The sequence below is a fragment of the Strigops habroptila genome, chromosome 5, assembly GCF_004027225.2.
Source record: "Strigops habroptila isolate Jane chromosome 5, bStrHab1.2.pri, whole genome shotgun sequence".
In the NCBI taxonomy this organism is placed as follows: Eukaryota; Metazoa; Chordata; class Aves; order Psittaciformes; family Psittacidae; genus Strigops; species Strigops habroptila.
Genome location: NC_044281.2, coordinates 40,524,864 through 40,550,182, shown reverse-complemented (window position 1 = coordinate 40,550,182; position 25,319 = coordinate 40,524,864). Strand labels below are relative to the sequence as shown.

At 39.9% G+C, this 25,319-nt stretch overlaps 1 protein-coding gene across 2 annotated transcripts in view; it reads left to right on the top strand.

Moving 5' to 3' along the window:
* Positions 1-25,319, top strand: part of PRKG1 (protein kinase cGMP-dependent 1) — a 481,254-nt gene that overhangs the window by 340,391 nt on the left and 115,544 nt on the right. For both annotated transcript variants that reach the window (XM_030487822.1, XM_030487821.2), the window contains exon 6: positions 22,677-22,754. In XM_030487822.1, the coding sequence (XP_030343682.1) occupies positions 22,677-22,754 (78 nt within the window). The remainder of the gene's footprint in view (positions 1-22,676; positions 22,755-25,319) is intronic.

Sequence of the window (25,319 nt, the reverse complement as noted above, 5' to 3'; positions counted from 1 at the left end):
ATATGCTGTGTTTTTGCCTAGAAATCTCTAAGGTATTAGCTTTCTAGGGCCATCATTTACCCCATTTCCAGGGGCTTGTTTTGAGAATGGAGGTTTCTCCATCTGTAGATCGTTGCAGTTGACATCTCAAAGCAGCTTTAGGTTGCACCTATAGTCCCAGGATTTGGGAGTCACTGCTAGACCCTGGCACAGCTTTTCCCAATGCCAAAACCTGACCCTTCTTTTTTCTTTCATGGCATTTTTTTAAATATAGTAATATTTCTCTAGATTACTTATTAACAGGTATCAATGCAATGTATAGGTTACTTTATTAACATCTCTGAAACTTGCGTATGCTGCAGTGATTTTCACCACACTGGGAAGCTGAGCATCCCTTCCAGCACAGAGGTTGATTTAGTTTGGATGCTTTTCCAGCTATCTCTGCTGGAAAAGCACTTCTTGGCCCCTGATTTTATTGTGTTGTTTATCCTTGTGCTTGCCAAGCGTAAGTGTGAGTCAACAAGTAATATGTTTCTGCAGCTCAAGACTTTTTTTTGGTTTACTTGTGTTTTGGTAGCTCAGTATCTTAAGGAGATGAGGTTTATGTCTGTTTGTAGGACAGTCCTCTCGAATATTTGCAGTTGCTTACTATCCAGAGAGAACTTCACAGGCTTCAGAGGTGGACCTGTGCAAACCTCATGAAGTTCAACAAGGCCAAGTGCAAGGTCCTGCACCTGGACTGGGGCAATCCCTAGCACAGCTAGGCTGGGTGGAGACTGGATTGACGGCAGCCCAGAGGGGAAGGACTTGGGACTGAGAAGCTCAACATGAGCTGGCAGTGTGCACCTGCAGCCCAGAAAGCCAACCATATGCTGGGCTGCACCAAACCAAACATGACGAGGGAGGGGATTCTCCCCCTCTACAGGGCATTGCTGCCCTGATGGAAATTTGGGCAGAAAGGCAAGAGACTCTTCCTGAGCTTCAGGTCTCTGAGAGTTTTCACGTCTCTTTTCTTGTGGGAATGTCAAAACCAGTATCTATAAGGACTCTGAGGTATTGTAAAAAGCCCTTTTGGGTCATGGTACTGTTAATATTGCATGAACAATGTGCGTCTGGTGTCTCACCCAATGATTATCTGGAAGGTACTAACATTGCCAGTATTTTTAATCTTTATGGATTAACTCTATTACTTAAATGAAAGTAAATCCTGAAGAGAGGAGGATGGTGAGTCTTACACCCCAGGTAAGAGAATAAAAAAGGGAATTTATGGTCATAGAGGAGAAAAAACAAACAAAACCCACAAATATCCAGCCCCTGGTATAATTTCTTAAGATGTAACTCCTCATGGTAAACGTATAGGTTCTTTGTCTCCCTATAGCATAGCAAAGTGGGTGTAGAACAGGTATTTGCCCACTGCTAAGCACCTTTGCTTTGTCTTGGCAATTAGGAGGTAAAATTATTCATTGCAGCTGCTGGCCTACAGGTGATTTTTCTATTTATCCCCTCCCCTCCCCCCAACTCAAACTACTAATTCTGTTTCAAAGAAGGAGTTTGCTTTATCTGTGTGTCAGGGATGGACCTGTTATCTGCCTTAATATTTGTCTCGGCTCTGTTGAGTTATGTAGAGCTTTCAAGGTAGGGGAAAGAAGCAGAAATTTGGAGAGCCTGGGAGAGCTTTGTAGTTATAAATGCACAGAAGGGGGTTGAATTAAGGTTTCTTTTGCATTTTTGACTCTAGCATGTTCTAAATCCTGTGTCCCTGATGTTTCTGGGACTGTTTGGGATTTAGTGTACTAATCCATGTAAGATGTTATATGTATGAATCTGAGCAGTTTGAAAGACAGAAAGCAACAAATATAATTTTCATTTGGCAGTCAAAATACTGGAGATTCTTTTTGTGTAGCTAATGTCAGATCTCAACTACATCAAATTGATTCTTGTATGTTTTGTATCCAGAGATCTAGATAGTTTTTTGCCATATATATATTATTGCTATATGTATATATTTTTTATGCTACATTGCAAATGTGTAATATTACATGTGCAACATAAAATAGATGTTAAAATATACTATAAATTAGACTAATTGCCCTGAATCAAGTATGCCTTCATAATACATATATAAAAAATTATATATATTGTTATAAACCACCTCATTAACTAGTTCTTGGTTTTTCTTGCTGAAACTGTACAGTTTTATTTGGGAGTGTGTTAGGGCCCTGAGGCTACCATTCCCCATGTCTCCCAGCATGCATTTGGAAATTATTTTGCTAGAAGCGTTGATACTTCAAAAATTTAATTTAACGCATTGTGGAGGTCCAAGCACCAATGATGTGCTTCCTCCAAACGCAGGCAGCTATGATTTGGCTAACTCATTGATCCCAGTGCATATATGGTCATAGAGAAATGGCACTGCCAAACTATTTGAGCAGTACGAGCAAAGAGAAATGTGTTAAATACCGCAGGCAGAAGATGCCAAGCCTGAAAACTCTGTTCTTGCAGCTTGCTGTCGATATGCAGAGCACTTCTTGGGAGTGTGATCTCAAAGTGATGAAAGCACAGATCACAGTGCCTGTCTGCAGCCATTTCATTAATGCCATTGTAAATTTATGTAATGAGGGTTGCTTGCTGCTGTTTTCTTTTTTTTCTTTTTTTTTTTTTTTATTTTCCCAATTAAAGAATGAATTTAATAAGGTGTAAATGGTAAAAGAAAACCAAAATTCATCTCTGTTGCTAGTGGTACTCCTTCTATCACAGGTCCTGATGATCTTGAAGAAAGTTTCATTGAACAGATCAGCCTCACAAGCTGTCTTGGGCAGACCTGTTCTTTTTTGCAGCCTTTATGCAAAGATGCCAACCATCCTTCTTGCTTCACACTGTGAAATCAGCATGGATCAGAAATTCTTAGGATGCCTCTGTTTAATTAACAGAGTCTGAATACAATCCTCCTCTTATGCAGAACTGCATGACAACAGTGAATAACTATCATTCAATATATTTAATTGGTTTGGATTTTTTCTGCCTAAATAAGACTAAGGATCACTCTTAGGTAAAGGAAACGAGGTCTGTGCAATCCTTTGCTGGTCCATCCTGCAAGTAACAGTAGGTTCTGTCTGGACTGTAGCTGATGGCAGCAGGTATTGATCTGATTTAGGGGCACAAACTAGATTTGAGAGGGAATTAGAAACAAACAGGAAAGAGTGAAACATTTCGGTTGGGAAAAAATGATTTTTATTATTTCATTTATCTTTTTTGATTAAAGGTAGCACCCTGTTGAGGTATATTTACCAATTGAAAATAAAGTTATGGAAGTGCTGCATGTGGAGGACAACAAAACAAATTCAGTCATGATTGATTCAATCGTGGACATATATGGACAAAATTTTAACTTGATTTTTACTTACCTTAATTTTTCGAACAACATTTGTGAAAACATAGCTTTGTTTTTGCAGGTGAAAAAAGCTTTCTGGTTCTGCAATGGAAAAAAAGAAGCATTATAAAATAAAATGCAGTTGGAAATAATGACGTGCAGGAATACAATACAGTACTCAGTTGCAATGTCTAGAGCAATGTAGTAAAACAGAGTTTTCCTCTTATGTCACTGACAAACTTTTTCTGGCCTTTAAACCTATGGAATACGTGTGTATGTGTAGTGCACATGTGCTGTATTTTCCACCACAGATCACACCTGTTCAAAGAATTAAAAGCAATTTCTTCCACTGTAAGAAACAAGGAGTTTTGATCTAACTGGAAAATATCTATGCCTCTTTCAGTTTTTGTCAGAGTACAAAGTGCAGATGAATTAACCTAAAACTGATTTTAAGAAATGCTGGGGAGAAAAAGAGAGAAGCATGATTATTTCTGTGTAGATGATGATGTGGCTGTACAGTGATGCTTACTTTAGCAGCTGCTCTAGCACTTGCATTGGGATAAATGCTCTCACTTTGATATAAGTTTTTCTTTTGATTTTCTTTATTGTGGGCACTGACCGTTTAAAGGCAATTACAAACAAGCTCATGCTTGAGTTATCAGAAGAGGAAAGGAGTTCAATACTCCCTGCAGATACTTGTCGGGAACATTGTCATCCATGTGCATATTATAAAGACCATCCTGATTGCTCTGTTCTGCAGTAGTAGAAGGAGGTGTTTCTTCATGCAGCAGGTAATAGATCTGCAAATCTTATCGTTAGGGTTGATGCAGATGGAGAAAAGCTTTGTGGGTTGAAGAAGACATTTGGAGTGTCCCTTGAGATTGCTAAATTGAACCCAGGACAGACCTTCAATGCACAAGCAGAGCTTATGGACTGAGAGTAAGACCAACAAGAACCTAGCGAGCTCTTCATACGAGTAACAAATTATTAAAAAATCATTGCCTGATGAAGTAGCTTGTAAGCAAACTCAAAATTTCATTAGGTGAATAGTTCAGTCTAACTAGAACATAATTTTTTATTTGGATTTGAGGCTGTTATTTAATTTGAAGACAAGTTAAAGGACAACAGGACAAGTCATCTGTTAAAATCAAAATTTGCAATGAATCTGAGTAAGCCATTTAACTCTCCCATCCTACTAAAAATTCATGTGATTATTTTGATGGTTTCCATGGCCACTCTGTCCTAGCTGAAATGAAACCCAGAAAAACTAAATGAGACGACGCTGATACAGGGCACTATGGTGTGGGGTTTTGTCTCTACTTGTTCAGGATCTGGCACTCAAGGTGCATCCCACCACACTTCTTTTGTTCAGTGTGAGCAGGGCTGAAAGCCGCTTTTGGGCTGGGCAGCGCTGGGTCTCTGCAAAAAAAACTCAAGCAAATAATGTCTTGTGTGAATAACAGGGATGGAAAAACAGAGTGGAGGGGAAACAGCAAATGGAAACTCATGAATACCCAGAATAAATGTGGGTAAATACCTGGTTAATGTGACCATGGTTGAGGAAAATAGAGTGCCACTGGTTTAAAATAAAGGTGCTGGAAGGTCAAGGTGTAATCAAGTCCTTGACTGATTGGCTCCTTTTTCTCGATTGTATTGTTTTCCTAGAAGAGTGTGTAGTGCAGGGAACACTGGAGCTGTCTATATCAACAGAGCATCCAGACTTCTTTAGAAAAACAGCATAGGAGGGTTTGTAAATAGGGAAAACTTTCTAAAAACATGGATATAGGCTGTAGAAAAAAGATGGGATTTTTAAGAATGTATGAGGAGATGGCGGTATCTCTGTCCTTTCCAAAATGTAGATATCATAATGAACAGAGGGAAAAGGGTCAGCAGCCATATAACTGGGACTTTGAATGAGTTATACATTATGTGTCCAGGGGGGGTGGGGGTGGTGAGGTAGAACAGGGACATGGATGAACAAATGACATGACACACCAAAAAAGTCCTCACCTGTGCAAGGGTTGCTGAGCTTGGGTCCCGGCAGACCTATGCTAAGACTAGGCTGGATTTAACCAGCAAAAAAAAAAAAAAACCAAAAAACACTTTGATTAAAAATAGCAGGATTTGTGTTGAGAATCTCCTCTGAATGCCAGTTTTCCTTTTCTGGTTTACTTGGGCTCCTTGCTGGTGGTAGGTAGACTCTGTTTTGAACCATTGGCATCAGTGGGAAACAAACCCACTAATCAAGCAAGGGAATCCTCTGCCTCATGGCAGAGGCAGATGAGGGCTTAGGCTGATCTACTCTTAGGCTGATGTTACTGGGCAGAAGTGAGGAGAGGCTGTGGTACAGCACCTCTCCCCTTGGCTTAGGCAGCTTGACATGTATGAAAGCTCTGCTCAGTGTAAAGGGCAGAGACTATTTAGTGGCAATGATGAAACAATGATTAAAACCATTTTATACAAAGATGTGACTGGACGTGAATATTTTTGTGTACAACTAGGGAGATCCTTCAGTGCTGGAAGTAATTATCTTTTTGCTTTCTTCATGTGCATCTCTAAAATGAATTACACTTGTGTTCTGCTTATCATAGGAATATTTTCTTTAGAAATAGCTTAATATTTCTACCGTGGTAAACCTTGGCAAAATGTGTTAAAGGTTAGTTTTGAAATTCTTGTTCATAATTCTTGGGCTCTCTTGCTGCTTCATACCTCATCCCTGAGCTGCAAAGGACCTACAAGGTCTTGTGGGCATTGACACTGTTGGGTTTGCTGTGCCTCCAGTTCAGCAAGAAATACTCCCTTGTCCCTGATGAACCCTGTCTCCTACCAAGGCCTTGGCTAAGTCCACTCTTGGCTTTTAAAACCTTAGCTTTTCTCCCATAAAACCCCTGTAATGAACCCACGTGAAGCCATTTCCCTAAATTTCAACTGCTCAGCATGGCAAGAGCTTCCAGTCTTTTCACAGTGGGACTTGTTCAGTGTTTGCAGTGGATACAGCCAATGACTAATGCAAACCTACTGCTTGTAGAGGGCTTCTGTCAAATATGGTTTGTAGTCATGGAATTATATTCTCTCTTTAACTGATTTTTATGAAATTTATTTTTAAATCTCTTTAAGAAGTAGCTTGCATTTACACTGAAAATCCCAGTGACTTCAGAGGGATCTTTTTCTGGAGGCTTTCCGCAGGGAGCCAGATTTCTCTGGAGAGAGTAGGAGTTTATTATTATCTAATTTACTATCAGAAGTACTGCTGCCCTTTTCTCTGTGCTTATTTCCTAAACCACAAACACAGGATCTGGGTTGGGTTTTTTTTCCAGTTCAAATTGTAAAATCCACTGAAGCTAGGTGAAAGCACCCAACTGGTAATTCTTCACCTAGCATCTATGACCATCTGATATGGAAGCACATGGATATATATGTATTAATGTAAATCTCCAAAAGATTTGTGTATTAATGTAAATCTCCAATAGATTTGTGTATTAATGTAAATCTCCACAAGATTTATGTATTAATGTAAATCTCCACAAGAATCCCAAAGGACACTCAGAACGGTAGGAGTTTGGGGTGTAAAGAGAGATTTTCTCAGCTGCTAACACAGCACAGTAGCTTTCCATGCTGTTGTGGAGCCACCTGGAGAAGCCATAGACTGCTCATTAGCATTAAATATTAGCTATCCTGTCTGTTCAACAGCACCCCAGCAATGAAGATGCAAAAGCCATTGCTAGAGGCTGAATTTTCAAGTGCGGTATGTCTATCATGATCATTTTTTTAATGTATCCTCTGAAAGATTTTATAGTTGCCTGTTTTTCAGCTGCCTCTCAAGTAGCATCATCTTTTCCAGCTTATTACACTGTCCCCCTGTATTAGGCATTCCTCTCATTAATAAACACCTCTCAGCCAGATCAGTGTGTAGAAAAAGCCACTCCAGCAGTGACGTGGTCACCGTCAGGGCATGCGGCAAAGGCAATGTCATGCAGCGGTTTTCAGCAGAACAGGAAAAAATTACTGAAATGCTGGTTCGAGCTCCAGTATTTTGTCGTTATTATTATTTTCAGTAATAGTGAGTTGAGCAGATGTTAAAGCTCTCTGTGGTAAGTCACCAATAAGATGCTAATTTATAAAACTGCCACACTTGCCAGGTTTTTGTGCATAAATGTTTGCTCTTTGGCAAGTTGGATTAAACCCATCTTTGGCCTATCTGGAATATCGATTCTCTGCCCTGCTGATGCCTCCTCAGAAGAATTTGGGAATTAGGCCGAAAGGATTCTAATCCAGATTCTAGATTCTTCTATTAGAAGGTGTCCCTGCTTGTGGCAGGGGGTTTGGAACTAGGTGAGCTTTAAAGTCCCTTCCAACTCAAACCATTCCATGATTCTATATATCTTTGTCGTGGTTTAAGCCCAGCCGGTAACTCAGAACCATGCAGCTGCTCACTCACTCCCCCTCTTCTTCCTCCCCCTGCTCCTGGAGGGATGGGGAAGAGAATCGAAAGAATGTAAACCCGACGGGTTGAGATAAGAGCAGTCCAGTAACTAAGGTATAATACAAAACCACTACTGCTACCACCAATAAGAATAATGATAAGAGAAGTAACAAGGGGAGAGGATACAATTGCTCACCACCTGCCAACCGATACCCAGCCTGACCCGATCAGCGATCTGTGCCTTCCAGGTAACTTCCCCCCAGTTTCTATGCTGGGCATGATGTGCTATGGTATGGAATACCCCTTTGGCTAGTTTGGGTCAGGTGTCCTGTCTCTGCTTCCTCCTGGCTTCCCCTCCTCCCTGGCAGAGCATGAGACTGAGAAAGTCCTTGATTGGAGTAAACATTACTTAGCAAGAACTAAAAACACCGGTGGGTTATCAGCACTGTTCTCAGGCTAAAGTCGAAAACATAGTATTGCACCAGCTACTAAGAAGGAGAAAAATAACTGCTACAGCTGAACCCAGGACAATCTTTATGCTCTCTGTATGTGGATTCTTCAGACAGTCTGTCACAGCTATAAAAAAAAGAAAAAAGAAAAACCCAAACCAAAAAAACCCCAAACAACATGAAATTGTTTTCTGTTTGGTAATCTTAGATGTTTTCCAAGTTTTCATAGATGTGAAAACAAGTTCTAAGTAAATGCACAATTTATCATTTTTAGTGGCAGGTTTGCATATTCTTCTTTCAGAAACATATACAAGATGGATGTGAATTTTTTACAGCACGTGGGGCAACAGGGATGTCACAGCATGCAACTTAGGAGATCCAAGTAAATCTCTCCTCTGTGATCCAGCCATGTGCTTAATTTTCCCGCTTCCATTAGTTTACTATTTCCAGTTTTAAAAGTCTTTGCAGCATACATTCAGGCAAAGCACACATAGATTCTGTTTTTCCATGGATTTTATTTCCTGCTTTTGCCTGCAGCCAGGTCTGGGCCAATGGGTTGGTGTTTGCCCTTCATTTCTTGTGTTAAGCAAATACAGTATATTCATTTCAAATTAAAATGTAATTCAGATTTGTCCGCCTGATGGTTTCCTCTGCTGCCAGTGTGTCTCAACTCCAGCCCCTCCCCCCAGCAGTGCCCTGAACCAAGGCTGCTGCTGTTCTTGGGACATGGGCAATTCCTCAGGGCCAAAACCACTTCAGAGAGATTTCTTGTTCCACCTGAAGAAGTTTAAAATTGAACTAGAAAATCTCAATCAGATATTAGATAGAAATATTCTTCTAAAAGTCCATTTGTTTCTAGTGACGTGAGCATCAGCAGCAAGGTATGGCACCATCTTGCTCCAACGTTATGGGCAGGGTACAGATTTGTATGGCAAATGATCCTTTTTTAAATAATATTAATAATGCTTTGACTACTGATTTTAAGAGAAAACAAATCTGTATAATGTTAAAGAAGTAAGAAGTATATCTATGAAAAAAACCCACATGAACATCTGCAACAGTCTCGGTTCCTCCTGCAACAGCCACCTAAGCTCAGGACTAGCTGCCAGGTTTGCATGGAGCATCTCTGGGGCCTGATATTAGAATTAAAAAGCTTTTCTGACAGCCTGAGCTCTTTCAGACACCTAGTGATTTATGGGATAGATCTCCCTGTTGATGAGGCATTTGGTCAGTGCCATGGTGTTGCACAGGCATGGGGGAGAAGGAGGTTGAGGGCTTTGCTGTGCTGTCTTTGTGAGAAACCCTGGAGTGGGAACTTGCATGTCTGTGGTCTGCTAAGCATCTCCTTCTGTGAGTTTATTTTAATAGCAGTTTCCAAAAATACCTAATTTTAACCCACATATCACTAGTTAAATACATACATACATCAGCTAATTTTGGTGGCACTGAACCAAAGAAACCAACCTTGTGCTTGCTTGATAATATTCCACACATGGTCTGGGGCAGAAAAAGTGAATTGTTTCTAAAAAAGCTCCTTTTATCTGTGAGGCACAGACAGTGCACTTTTATCTTTGCAATCAGAAAAATATAATTGCCAATTATATTTTTTAAAAAAATTAATTAACTTGATGGGTGTTTTCCCTTTGATTCAAACTTTATTCATTTGGTTTCTCCTATACCATTGCTCACAGTGACACCTACTGGCATTTTAAATAAGGCTGGCTTGCAGGCTGCAGCCTCATAAGCAAGTCATGCCAGGGATTAATTAGGAAAAGTGAAAAGAACAGCAAATGTGGTTGTGGAGACGCCTGTGGTCACCCAAGGAATGGCCACCGAGCTTTGAATGCTGGCCCTCTGCTCTGCGCTTTGAGTCTTCCTACACCAACTGAAGAAGACCCTCTAACAGTGGAGCCGCTCATTAAATGCCAGCTTTGAGCTAGGCAAAAGATCAAGCATTAAAATGGGGAGATCCTCCTCCCTTCCCCGACCTTGATAGCTTCTCAAAATACACCTCAGCTGGCAGGTGTTTCTTTTTTCAGGGAGTTCATTTTCCTTGGGAAATGGACTTGCTCACACTCACCTGAGTAAGTTTAATATTTGTGCCTGTATATTATTAAACATTCAATTAAAGTCTTGAGTATATTTAAACTAACTTGTTTCCCACTATTGGTGCAGTATTTGTAGTATCTCTGATTTGTAATAATAGTAATTGAAAAATGTCTTTATAATAGCAGAAAGCCATTTCACCCTTAATCCATGAATTATTAGGCATTGGATATTTTAATAGATAACCATAAGACCAAGCCACTGGAGGAAGGGAAGAAGACATTAGAAATGGAGTTACTGATGTGGTAAAATTGAAATGGCCTTATTTCCATACTGCGCAGAATGCAGCAAAACACCATTTGAGATAAGTTTTCCTATTTACATTTTTAATACCTTGTGGCTTTCTGTCTGTGTTAATAGGAATTTGCTGTGAAGCTTCCCAAAGTAGAATTTCTTACCACCATAAGGATCAGATCCTGTCTGCCAGATTGGACTCATGAGAGGGCATGAGACCATAGTGCGCAATTGTAGGGCTACCTGCTGATACAGTAAGTTTATCAGCCACTAGGGCAGACTGCTTGGTAATGGCTAAGTCCTCCTTCCATGCTGTTTTTTGGTGGAAATTGGATCTCTTTCTAGAGGAGAAGCTTTTTGATCTGGCTATGTATGGGCTGTCAGTTTAGACAAACACGGTTTTGGTTTGGGCTTAATGTGTTTCTGAGGATTAGATGCTTCAGATGATTCCTGGTGACCCTATATGAAATTCAAAAATACGCTCTTAATCTTCAGAGCTTCCAGGGAGTTGAGCACAGCTTGGAGCTGCTTCCTCTCATTTGAAGTCTTCAGGGATTATGGAAATAAGAACATGTTTGGAGGTCATACACAAGTTTTTGGGTATATGGCTTCAGATTCTGTGGTAGTAGAACAGGGATGAAACTCATCACATCCAAACATTGTTACAAAGAAGTCACTGAAAGTTGTGTAACTTAACCTCTTCCTAGAGCATTCCCGAAACAGATCTGTCTTCAGTGCCTTTTTTGGTGCATCCACATAATAGATCCATCTTTGCCTTGAAGGAAGGGTTGGGCTGGGATGGGCTCTGGAACCTGTTGGTTCCTGGCAGATCCTTGCCTGTGTTGTGGAGTGAAGGTAGCACCAGTGCCATGCCAGTCGACAGTTGGCATCTGGAATGAAATCAAGATGTGGGGGTTGGAACTAGATGATCTTAAGGTTCTTTCCAACCCTAACTATTCTGTGATTCTATGTGGACTTCTATAAAAAAATTCTCATGATCAAAATGTATTGAAATTAAGTATGATAGGGAAATTGGCCTCTAAAATGTGTACTTGGATGAGAAAATATATATTTCTCCAAGAATTTAAAATAAAATATAAAAAAAAATACAGTTATATATACTTTTGGACTGTGCATAACACTATTGCTGTAGTGTATGGCAAGGTGTATTTAACCTGATCTTTCTGACCCTGGAGTAGAGTCCAGGTTCATATACTCTCTGGTACAATTTTAAGCAGCCTAATAAACTATTTAGGCAACCTGAATTGCTGGTGTAGCCTATAGCCTAAGCATGATATAGCATGGGGAATTGGGACTGACATAGTTTAATTCTGTGATGCCCTCTCTTTGGTTGCTTTGCCTCCCTTACTGATGAGGGGTTTGGAAAGGTGAAGGCAAAAACCTGGTCCTGTAAAACATGCCGAGCAAGAACTCCAGGTGGGATTTACAGGTTTTCTTCACACCACAGAAAGTCAGCTCAAGTCACTCCTTTGATGCTGTCTATCAAGTGGAAATACTAAAAATATTCAGACCTAACTTGCCAGCATGGCAGGAAAACTAATTCTATTCTGAGGGATGGGGAAAAAGTCAGCTATTATTTTCTGAAAAATTATTTCTTTTACATAAAATTACTTGTAGTCAGATCTCAGAGATGCATTGTGGACAAGAAGAATACCCAGTTTTGCAATGAGTAAATGCTCATTGTCTCTGGTATTGCACACCAGATGGGAGGTGAAGGGTCAGAGCACACTGGGTTGGGTTAGCACCTCCCCAAAGCCTCCTGCTAGATGCACTAAAGAGCACTTTAGTCTCCTTTTTGAGTCATTTGATTCTCCATCAGCAGCAAGCAGCTTTGGTAACAGATGCTTAGCATCATTAGTGAAATATTAGCTGCTGTCATGCTGCCATATGCTCAGGGGTCATAGCACAGACAGGCTGCTTCAGAGTTCACCATTGAATTTTGCGCAGTTGAGTCCCAGTGCACAGCTGGGGTGTCAGGAAGTCACCTGACCTCAGCACAGCTCACTGCATGTTTGTGTATCCCCAAAAAGAGGGCAGCACACCCCCACCCTCCCCAGAAGCCAGCTATATGTTGGAAAGGGCTGAAACTCAGCTTCCTGCCCAGCCACAGGCTTCTTGGGATCAACCAAGTCTGTCTTTGGTTCAGAAAGTCATGGAAAACAGGCAAGAAGGGATCTCTTGCTTGAGATCTGTGTCTCTCAGATGCCTGTTGTCCATTCAATGTTATGCTTGTGCTGAAAAAATGAAACTCTAAGTATCTCGGAATTAATATAAAATGAAAATAACTGTCAGTAATTCAGAGAGAAGACAAGTGCAAAAAATAGCTTATTGCTAGGAATACTTATGGTACTGCTGCAGTGGAAAATGCTGATGTCCTAAATCAGGGCATCAGTGGAACAGATGTACTCTCCTCCTCCTGTCCCTTTTGATTTCTGTCCACCATAAGAGACTGGGAAATGTAGATAATATTGCTGTTACCAGCGTATAGTTTTATGTTGTTCTTTTACCAGGGTGAAGTGTAGGCTGTGTAGGAGTAGGCTTTTCTTTGGCTGTGTAGGAGTAGGGTTTATTAACTGTAATGATGGGTGAGCCCATCTCTATTACAGTAAGACTCGATCCCGTGCTTGTCCACTTGTAAATGCAAATTGTCATTTTCCAAATTCGTCACAGAGAAAGGCACAAAAGATGTGATTCTCTGTGTCTGGAGTTCAAAAAAACCCTAGTGAAGTAATCTCTGGATTGATGTGCTGTCCTTGCCTGCGCAGGGCACAGTCAGCTGTGTCACTACTGCATCTTGTGCCAAAAATCTGACCTGGGTCACATTTCCTACTGTTCATCTGGTTTTCTTTTCATGACTTATAGTAACATATACTCAAAGCTGCTTTAAAGTGCAAAATAGATGTGGTCATTCAAATATTTATATGCCTGGTCACTGCATGAGAGATTGACGAAGATATTACTGTTGGAGGGTTAATTCTTGTCATGCTACATCTTTTAGTAATGTAAACTTTCACCATGTTCTGAATTCATATGTGTTTATTTTTTTTATTTCTTACAGCTTCATGTTTTATTACTAGTTTTGCAAAAGCCTGGAATAAGTTGTAAGCAGTAGAAAGGTCTGATAAAATTTTTTTTTTAACAACTTCATAGCAAAGTTCAAATTTACATGGCTGGAGTTGCGTGAGCATATTTTAACAGTAATAAGTCTACTTTAACAGTAATAAATATTGAATTCTGCATTTAGAGGAGGATACTTTGTATTTCTATATTAAAATATAGGTTTTATTTGTAATTGGCAAGTTGTGTTGTCAAGAAGGCAGTTGCAACCCAGGTTAGGGTGAGAGGCTCAGGCAACTTCCATTTCCACTGAGAAAAGTTGTTATTGCTGTTTAAAATAGCAGAGCTTTTGGGTTTTCCCATTTCATTGCACACTCAGAGTTAAAGTTCACTTGCTGCTTTAGTAATTATATTTCAAGCAAACATTTCATCTTGGTTACTTCAGTGTAATTCACTTCCAAAATTACTTGTAATCCAGAATGCTTGTTGGCAGACTGGGAGTGGAGTCTGAGTTTGTATGCATGCAGGCTGATAAAGCTCTGCGGTTTGGTTTCTATTTTTTTTTTCCTCTGTGCAGTTAGTGAGAGAAATTGAGAGAAAAGGAGAGTATTTTCTAGTAACAGCCAAAATCCATGGAGGTATAAGAGAGAGTATAAGCTGTGATAGTGTTTAATTCATCTAGTGCTGTAAGGTTTATGTGTTAAGTCAGAACTGGTCGTCACCTACACACACCCCTAAAGAAGTTGCCAAACTGGAAGCAACTGGTGAATTCAGGTGTTTGAATTGGGCAAAGTACCTGTTTCAGTAAAACTCTGTAGAGACTGGCTAAACCAAATGCTTTTCATGATTTTGCTTCCAGTAAAGTCAGTTTCTAGTGACAATTTAAAAAGTGCATTTGCATATGGAAAGGTAGAGTGTCCTCTTTGATTCAGGCCACAAAAAGAAAATACATTTTATCACAGGTTACTCGAAGACTGGGTGAATATATTTAATTAATATGCTTTTTTATTTCCCATGATAGATTAGCAAATTAGTTTGGATCCTCATGGCAATTCAAAAAATTTATCTGAATAAGCATACAGAATTTGGAGCAAATTAAGAAAATAAATTAATATGTTGATTTACATTGTTTGTTTCTAATTTCATTTTTTACAAGGAATTGATTGCCATTTTAATAGTTGTGGAACCAGTCTTTGGAGTTACAGGGAGAAATTAGTGTTACACACACAGTCTTCCATTATAAAGAGAAAAACAAATCAGAGCTATTCAGGAAAGAAGGAGAGAAGAGCAGCTACTTTTCTTGCATTTCAATGAAATTCAATTAAAACCCCTTAAGTTGCTTGTGATTGGAGAGTTGTTTTATGGTGCAGTGACATAGTGTGATATTTTTTCTGATGTATTTCCTCAAAACAAAGGTGTCAAAGTTGATATGCTGCCATATTGCTGAGGGAGACCTTTCAATCTCTGTATTTAAAAAACAAAGCCCCTTTCCTGTCCAAAACACTCTATTAAAATGAAGAAATCTGAGTAACAACAACGTGTTCATGTTCAAAACAGGCTGGAAATATCATGGGACAGGGGTTGCTCAGGTAGAGATTTCAATCCTACGAAAGTTTATACTCAAAATTAAATGTATGTGACTGGTCATAGGCATGCAAACTTTTTTCTCATGTTAATACTTCCAATTTCCAATTGGCAGCTTGATTCCTTCCTCCACAGAATCAGCACTAATCCCATGCAACTTATGCAACTTGCTATGTATGTATATATATATGTATATTTTTTATTTAACTTAATTTTACTTGATTTTACTGCTTGTTAATTTTTAGTCAGGGTAATTGATTAATTAATTCCACTCTGTTGCCTAGGTATCTTGTTTCTAATTACTGATCACTGAGTTAATTCTCCACATTTCATGTTGATTATCTATGAATCAGTTATTATTTAGCTAGCAAGAAAAGTGTTGGTTTTTCTACTGCAATTCATTGACAGCTTGTTCTGTGGCCTAATACCACTGTCAACTTTCACTGGACTAATTTGCTGTCTCTCGTTATCACCATCATCTCTCATGGGAAAAATCCTATTTTTTTCCATATTGGTTCCTCTCATGTCTTCCTGAGCAACTCTTTTTGCTAAAGCTCCTTAGCCTGTCCCAGTGCACTGCTCTCATCCACCTGTATCATCTCTGTGCTCTCTTAATCCTTGAAGTACCACTCCTTGAGTTCTCTCTCCTAGTCTTTGAGGTTTGTCTTGACTTTTTACCCTTTTCATGTCCATCTGGTATCTCTTTGAACTTTCCAGCTATTTCAGCATCCTCTCCTTCCTCCATTTCTCATCCTTCTGAAATTCCAGTGTCAGAAGATTGTCCTATCCATTAATCTGCTTTTATTTCTCTTTTCCTGTTTCTTTGCACTTAAGGAAATGAAGCTCTCCCCCACTGACAACACTTCTGCAGTTGATCTCTTCTGGTGGCCTCTTGTGGTACCAAATGAATGTGTGGTAGAAGGGCTGAGTTTTCTTCTCTGATCCCCTCATCCTTCCTTTTGCCTTTTCTTAACCTTTGAGCATCTTTACATGTGGTCTTTCTCCAAGAGCATCAGGATTTCCACTCATCCTTTTCACCCGCTACTTTGTCTTTCTCCTCTTATATTTTCACATCAATATTTGCTATGTATGCATGTGGATAGATAACCAGTTTTCAGTGGCTAAGCATCCAAAAATTAGTGCTTCTGAGCTTCCTGTATTTTCCTACAAGTTCCCTTTATAAAAAGATGTTGGGCTGCAGGCAACAGCTTGAGCATTCTTGAACCTCTGTTCTAAGTGCTCACACTCAAGGAAGTTGCCATTGACCTGGGGATGGGGGGCAGCAGGGACAGAGTCAGGCTCGGAGGTCAGGAAAGCGGTGGCCCCTGCACCAGCTGGTCTCAACGTTTTACGACTTGATCTATTTTTCAGACAGAAACAGAGAAACAGATGCTTGCCTCAGCACTGTGGAGAAAAAGTAACTGAGAGGTGGTCGCCTTCCAGGCTGTTTGCAACTTAGGAAGCCTGATTGCTCTCCAAAGTGGTTGTCAGGCTGCATTGCAGTAACGATGGAATGAGAGTTAAAATGTGGTTTATAGTGTCTTGTGTCTACTTTTAGACCAAATTAAGACAGGAAATTTCTTTAACAATAATGCATTAAACTAAATAATGCTTTTTTAAGATTCACTTTCCTCCTCTTTCTCCCTTAAAAGTGCGTGGTGCATTTAGGAATCAAAACTGTATATCAGGTCTTCATTACAAACCTTAATGGACTTATCTAGTCCAAATCATCCTGGCTAACAGTCTGTTGATGTCTCATCATCTACTTGATATTCTTCAACATCCTTTAGTCTTAGAGGTGGCTGTATGAAAATCTTTGAAGCTCAACAAATCTTCATCTACACAAGATATCTTCTACCATTCAGCCAGTCCCGTGAGTATTCAAGAGTCCCTGAACATGCTCAGGCTTACTTAAAACTATTGGTTTTGAGAGTGGGCTGGGAATGAAACTTGAAGATGACAGCAGGACTTGGCTCCTGCCTGAGAATTTTTTAGTCATGTCAGATTAGAAGGTTCCAGTAAAGGAAGAGTTGAGCAAATGTTATGATAATATAGGGGAGGACAGAGGAGGCTCCGTTCACCACAGGACTCTGCTGACTTTCAAGCAGTATGAAAGAGAGAAGAAGCCTCAGTAGAAAACTGTTATTTGAAAAAGGCACAGGGGGTGCAGAAAAGGCATTTCATCCTGTCGCAGTCCTGCCACCACCTTGGGTTGTGAGAAAGGTGCTCAGGAGTGGGAAAAGGAAAGGGGCCAAAAGCTCCTTCTGTCTGATGCACATCTTCCCTTTTGAACACAGAAACCTGAGCCACAATTTGCCAAATACGGTCCCTTATACACTGCGCTTTTATGTATCCCTGAAAATTGCACTTGCTGAGCACTGGATTGAGGTCCACTGGAATCTCGAAGAAAGATGATAAAATCAGAGCAAAAAGGACAATGTTGTGTTTTTCATGACTGCAAGATGATACTACTGAAGTTTATCCCTATTTCATGCCCTTTTCTTAGTATTGCCTGGTTTAGGGGACTTCTTTGATGAGGCATGTTTGTTTAGTATCAAACCTAAGAAATCTTGTTTATGTATCTCATGAAAGTTACCAGTTACAAGCGGTCCTATTTATCCACTGTTTATTACCATGTGGAGAGCTGTTTTAAGGTCGGATGTTCTGGTGTTAAGGCCTTACACCTTTCATGGTGTAAAAGGAAACCCAACCGTGTGCTCTTGGTCATCGAAATGCCAAAGGTGTGGCACTGCTGCTTCTTGCCATGAGAGAAGTCAACCTTCAGGAAGCTCCTGAATGATCACAACTGTTGTATTTACAGGTCAATGCAAAAGTCTTAAATTCATGGTGAAAGTTCAGCCTGCGTTTCAGAACCAGCAGTTTCACCTTAAGGAGCCCTCAGAGCTCAGGTCAGAGTTGGAAAAATCACAGTTCGGAGATTGTCTTTTGCTCCATACTGAGTATTTTGAGTTTTTCTTTTCCACAACTTCCATTTTTATATTTCAATTGTGTCTTGCCCTGTCCCCAGCAGCGTTGGTGTGTACCACCCAGCAGCAACCATGGGAGAGGATCAGTTCCAGTTCAGTTCATGGATGCTTTGTGTATCTGTGGCATACTGAAACTGGAGGAGGTTTTGAGAAAAAGGAACAGAAGAATGGTACCAGCCTCAGCTCCATCTCTACTCTTGTCGCATGTTCCCTCCCCACTGGCTTTCTGCACAGTGAAATTCAGATTCATGGAACAGTAGTACCAAACCCCAAGAGAAACAATTGGGAAATTAAAGCAATCATTTAACCGAAGAACTTCAAATTGGGAACATTTATTGCATCTTTCAATTTCAGAAACAGCAGGAGACTGTTGTAGGACTGTTGTTTCATTTGTTTATTTTTGTACCCAGTAGAGTAGGTGTAGGTTGTACTTGCTTTTGCTTCATCGAAATAGTTGTTGAGTGTACCTCTTTGACTGCTGCCATACATCCTGTTATATTCCTTTTGCTTAGAGAAATCAAGGTGAACAAGTTCTCAGAAGCACGTGTTATATCTTGATATTAGGAGGTATGCCACCAACTTTTTTTTCAGTCTAAGGAAAAGGCATTTCTTAGCAGACCAGTTGCTCCTTGTTTGTTTTGTAGCTTGTTTTTTTACCAGCTCCTCACCTCCTATCTCATGAGGATGTGAAGACAAACTTCAGTCGAGGACAAATAAACCCAGCATTTGGAGTGATTTGTATTATTCTGTAGGCTAGACTTCAGCATCCACACATGAATAGTCTTTTTAGGTGCATTAAGACTATTGCTATTCAGGGGATGCTTTCGTGGGGATCAGAAGCAACCTGTAAACTGCAGAAGACACCACAATTGGATGCCCAGACTGTCCAAAACCTGCCTAGGGCCATGTTTTTTTCTCACTGCTGTCACAGTCCATTAAGAAGCCACAGTGAATCAGTTCAGTACAAACAAAATATTTACCACAGGGCTTTACTAAGGCAACACTCTCCTGTAACTATTGCAAAACAACCTTGACTTTAAAAATATGTATTCAAATGTCTAGTTTGAATTTAAATAGCTTGATTTTTAAGAAGGAAGAGTAAGTTCGTAATCCATTAGTGAGAAAAAGAAATCTTTCCTGAAGAAGATTGCAGCTCAGTTAGAGCCAGCTGAATCTGAAAATAGAGGTTTGCAACCCCAGGTTGCAATAGAGTCATCCACAGGTTTCCAGCTCAAGTTCACAACTGTTTGGGATGGTGGACGTGTGCTAGTAATGTACTAATTCCTGTAACAATGTACTAATTCCTGCTGTGATACCCCACTATGGGCCAGTCTGTGCTGCCTGGCCCCCAGTATATGGTAGAAGGTGTACATGGGATGAGCTGTTTAGCAGCATCCCCCATCTGTTTGGTTTACCCTTCCTCATTTGTTTTCCCAACCCTGTGCTCCATAATGATGTTGAATTGAAAGGCATGAGTTAATCCTCACTTCCCATCAACCATGCACCTTTCTCATATTTTAATTTCCCAATTGCTTAACTTTAGCTAAGCTGCTGTTTGGAGGGCTATTGAGACATCTTGAGTGTCAAAAACTCAAGACCCACCCTCTGTGTTTTGATTCACGGGATAAATAAGGAGAGGACCACAATATAATAATTTTGCCCTTGGCTATTTCAAGAAGCAGCATTTTTAGAGAATTCGTGCGAGTGAGACACAGTAAAACCAGGGAAACGAAGTTTCATGATTCCTGAGGAATTCAGTACAGAAGACCAATAGTAACCTGCTTAGTTTGAAGTATTTTTCAGCAAATAAACATTTTTTCAAATTCTATTTTGTTAGCATTGCTGTTGTCATTTTAGACTGGAATAAATGTTTAACAGAAAGTCCAGAACAGAAACAAAACTATTTTGAAAGCTGCTTATGTTTGGAGTTTTGCTGATGGTTCTGTGAATATTTTTTTAAACCGCCAGCAAAATAACATCCCATTGTAGGGGAGAGGGATTATATATTGAGCACTGCCATCAAACCTAGGTTACCCTCACTGGTTTATGTGGTGTAAACTGGCTGCAGGGAGTGAAACTCCTCATTTCAAAGTCACCTTTGTGTTTCTGCTCCCCTGACGTGACATTTGGCAGGGTTTTGGCCTCTCAGCACCACAGCTGACATGGATACATAGCACTCCAAACACGTGATCTATTTTCCATCTTTTTCCAAATGTTCTGAGTATAAACATAGCAGTCAGAGGCATCCAGCTGGAGGAAAAGTTTAACCACTGGGTTGGTCTCCAGAATTGATTTTTCTCCATGAAGCCTGTGTCAGCACTTGGTTGAGCTTTAAAGTGTCTCAGTTTTTGATGGTGGTCAGGAACAGAAGCTTCAGTTGAAGTTTCTGACTGATAAAGCAAGGTCAGTGGGGCAAAGCCTTCACCCAAACATGGGTGTCTGAAGTTGCAAGGCTGGTATTTTCTCTGTGTGGTGTGTGAGGTGGTTGTCTGTTTTGGAGGAGGACTTCATCAGAACGTGGTGGCATGCAAGGAGTGCCAAAAGCAGGGCAAAGCATCTGAAGCTCTTGTGGTTAGCATAGATGATGGTTCCACAAGGCTGAGTGTTTGATGAAGTAAATTTAAGGGAAATTTGAGTTTATGTAATATGTATGTGACTTTCTCTTGGTTACAAAGCTAATTAGAGTTTTCTTGCTCTCTGTCCTCTCCCCCTCAGACCCCCCTGACACATTCTTTCTGTAAATATGATGTGATGCTGTGGCTTTGAGTTCAGAGTTGACTGGAAAGACTTGGAACCTTTATTTTACAAGTATTTAAATGCTTATAGAAGCATGTATATGACAGATACTGAAATCAAAGCCATAAATATTAATGGAAGAACTAAACCATTCTTTTTAAGGAAACCTTCAATCTTTCATTTTGGATGTGTTGCATGTTCCAAAAAAAGCAGAAAAAACAAGACACTTTTTTTTTATCACTTATTTTTATTTTATCACTTATTTTCTTAGGAAGAAGCCTCTTATTGGAGCACTTAACTATGCTCTGATAAAGACATGAGCATTTGGGTTGCAAGCTTGGCTTACACTCTTCATCCCCATGGACATCCCAGCATTGCTAAGGATGCAACCCTTTACTTGTTTAGACTTGAAAAATTTTGTATTATATAGGAAAATGGGGTACTAGGGGACTGGGAATTTATTCAAAAGGTGATGAAGCAATTCATTCCATAAAGAAATACTGTAAGGGCCTGGTGCTGCTTGTAAAAAAACAATCTAGTTAGCATGGTAAATGCCCTAGTGTTTATAATTCACTGAAGCTGAGCCTTTATCCCCATTTGCCAAAGCTTATAAAATATATGTTTGTGGCTTGCTGTTTTCTTTGCTTTATCTTTGCTATTTTCTTGAGTGCAAACTTTCTCAGACTTTGATGCCAAACTGGGACCTCGATGCCTTAAATTATAACCTTTATTTCCCCCTGCACACACAAGACCCTTGTAACTATTAGCATGTGTCGTAAGTGAGCATTTACACACTTTGTCTGCTTTTAGTCTAAACGGACAGAAATAAATCAGTTAGAAGGTTAGAAGACAGAAATAATTCAGTTAGAACAAAATCAATGAATGAGTTGATATGTGTTAGAAAAGGAGGAAGTAAGAGGAAAAGCATTGTTAGAGGATTGAGAAGGATAGGTTGAATCAAGCAAGAAGAATTGTGGTAAGTCCAGGTAGAAGTAGCTGTGAAAGAAATGACCTGAAATACATAAAGACATAGATGTGGAGTGCAGGAAGGGCGTGGAGAGAGGTGCCAATGAGAAAGAGGTCAAGCAAAGAGAAAGCTCTGCATGACTGGGCACTCAAGGAAGGACTAGAGAAACGTGATTTGAATGTTGGAAGAAGGCCTTGTGGTGTAGATGCAAGCATTGATAAGCTGTGACATAAATTTAGCAAGGGATATTCCACAAAATAAGGTATAAAATATGGATTAAACTATTATAATAACAGGAGAAGAGTTGTCGAATTATTTGTTAAATTTGTTGAACAAAATGAATTATTTGTTGAATAAAGCTCCTGCTAGTAAAGCAGGAAAAATGTCAAAAGCAACAAGAAAAGAGGAAAAGAACTGTTTTTACAACAGAAGTATTATTACCGTTTATGTACCATATTCTCTGTTGAAAATTCCTCTCTCTGGTTTACATAGTATAAATGGATTTAGGCTGTGAGGATAATTCATCTGGGCAAAAACTGGCACTAGCACAGTAAGAAGAAAAATGGGCAAGCCATAAACAGTTTCATTTTAATTATTGTATTTCTTGACACACAACAATTTTTAAATCACAACCAATGTCGGACTGATATAAAATTGGTCCAGGGTTATGTTTCCAGAAGTGTTATCTTGTGAAACTGCCAAGCTATGTGCTAAATAACAGTCTCTGATTCTGTTTGTTCATCTTAACTTTTTTTTCGTATAGACACACTATGAAAATGGAGAGTACATTATACGACAAGGTGCTCGAGGAGACACTTTCTTTATAATCAGCAAAGGAAAGGTAAGTTGACACCCTTTGAAGGCAAGAGGGATGATGGCAACAATGGTCATGATATGCTCTCAAAATTCAGCGCCAGCCAGCACTTTCTCTCTCTCCCCTCCCCAAGGCACAAGTGTTGCAACACTTGACATTTAATTAAACTTCTTGGCGCTGTACCAGTAGGGAAGAGTGGCCTGAAGGGGAAAAAAATAGATCTCATGCTGTTTTATGCATGTGCTCGCAGCAAACACTTTGGAGTTGAAAGCAGTTGTTGAGTTTTACAGTAAATGACCAAAAAGCTCAGTTATTTTTAACAGTATACCCTACAATACTCAGCATTTTCTTTGCTAAGTATCCCTCTTACAAGTCTGATTTCCAGATTTCATTCCCATAGCTATCAGTTGTCAGCTTCTCCAAATTAAATAATAGGAAGCAAGAGAGGTCTGAACTCTCTCCATGGGAAAAAAAGAAGGCCTAAGTTTCTGTTTCACTGCTCATAAGGAAAATATGGGGTTTGACCTCTTTTCCCATAAAATTCTGATGGGATTTTATAGAATGAGATTTTTCCTTCCATTCAAATTTGGTTGGGTTTTTTTTTATTTTATTTTATTTTTTTTTAGCTGTCCTAATACTATTACACTTGAGAAACATCTGGCTTCTTTCCACATAGCAGGATGGAAATACTCAAGGGAATACACAGTGATTTTCCACTGCAGATGAGATGTGATACTTTGAAAGTAAACACAAATGGATAAATAAGCTTGAAAGCAGGCCAACCCTAGCCTCCTGGTTCATGGATCTGATGGTTGCACCAAGGCACATATTAACATTGGCCTAGTGTAATTAAGGGTAGCAAACTCCCCATGGCATTCATAGAGAAACAGTGTGGGTGTTGTACACGCCATTGGGTTGTGTCCCAAGACAGCTATCAGCTCTCAGGTACTAAAACTAGATTTTCACTGTCATCTTCCACTCTCTATCTCTGGGAGCCAGTCTTCATTGGAAGAAAAACATGGTCTTTTTCAGATGAATAAGATAGTCATAGACAAATTTCTGAAATAAAGATAATCATGAACTACAGAAATCCAAGTTTGATGGTGTTCCCTCATGCCCTTTTGCTTCCCTCCACTCATAAGTAATATTTCCTCTTCTCCCAGAATAAAAGCCACCATGGTGCATGCTTCAAATCCTTATTTTTCCCCTTTTTTTAATGGGCAGAAATAATGGAAGTGTGCACCTCCCTCATCCATTGAGTGTTGGAAGCCCTCCTTGCCATGTTGGCCAGCCTGTTAGCAGTGACGCTTGTGCCACATTTGGTCAGGTGGATCCCATCACTTCCTAGCAGTCTTCAATCTCCAAAGAGAGTCCCTTGGTTGTAAAAACCAAATCCCTGTTCTTGACACCAGCTGAGCAAACAGTTGTTGACCTGTGCCTTCTTAAGCCCTTATATCTCACCTGCAGAGTGGAGGAGAAATACACCAAATGGCCCTTAGCTATTGCTCCAGAGCCCTGTAGTCCTGCTTGAGATGCTCCTTGGCTTTATCCCTGGCCTTTGCTACTATATCTAACTGTGACAGCTGATGGCCAGAAAAAGAGTGCTAAAATAAAATGCACATGGGCTTGCTGAGAAACTCCCAGACCCTCAGGTGGATCCTGGTGGCTTAACAGAAATTCCCACAGGCACAGTTAAATTCTGCCCAGTTTTCCAAGCTTACTGATTTGCAGAACAGATATCAGTGATTTACATAAGATGGACAGAGTTGGAGACTGTTTATTTTTAATGCCTGTATTGGGATATAAGAGCTACACAGTGGATGTAATAACTAAGCCATGCAAAGAATACAGCCCAGAATAGGAAGACTAGAGCCTCAGCAGTGAAACATGGAATAAATAGCAATAAAATGTAGAATTACTAAATCAATGTATGCTGCCTGGGACTTTCTGAAGCAGGGGCACGTAACGTCCCATGTCCCATGCTAAAACCTGACCCAGGCAACTTAATGAGCTAGAAAAAATGTTGGCTGCAGCCCATGTACCTGGGACCTCGTGTGTAGTTTCTACATTCAGTAGCATTACATGGGTATTATCAGCTATAGCTACTTACAAAAACTCTGCCTTGCCTTTTATGTCAGCGCATCTGTAGGGACAGTCAAGTGAACGGAGAAGATATTTTACATTTCTGAGTCCATCACTCATGTCAGAAATGCTTAGAAAGACTTCCGCTCCTTTTCTTTCAGCCCATGCTCCATGGATAGTTCTTTTAGGAGCAAAATCCTTTTCCCCTTTTTCTTCATCAACTCCATTTACCACACTTGATCTCACTCCTGATTTCATTTAGTTTATTTATTTATTTTAGCATGTTTCTTCAAGTCCAAGTGAATGGAAATCAAAAGTGTATTCAAAACACCCTGTGTGCAGAAATACATTGAATAATAGGTCAGATGAGAACAGCTTGGTCCCTTCTGCTTGCTAAGTGGTGCTGCACCGTCCCTGCTCTGTACCTTGCCTTTACCTGGAGACAGCATGTGCCATGCTGTGCCATTGTACACTATTTTCCCTTTAAAATCCATGATGTGATACCAGTCT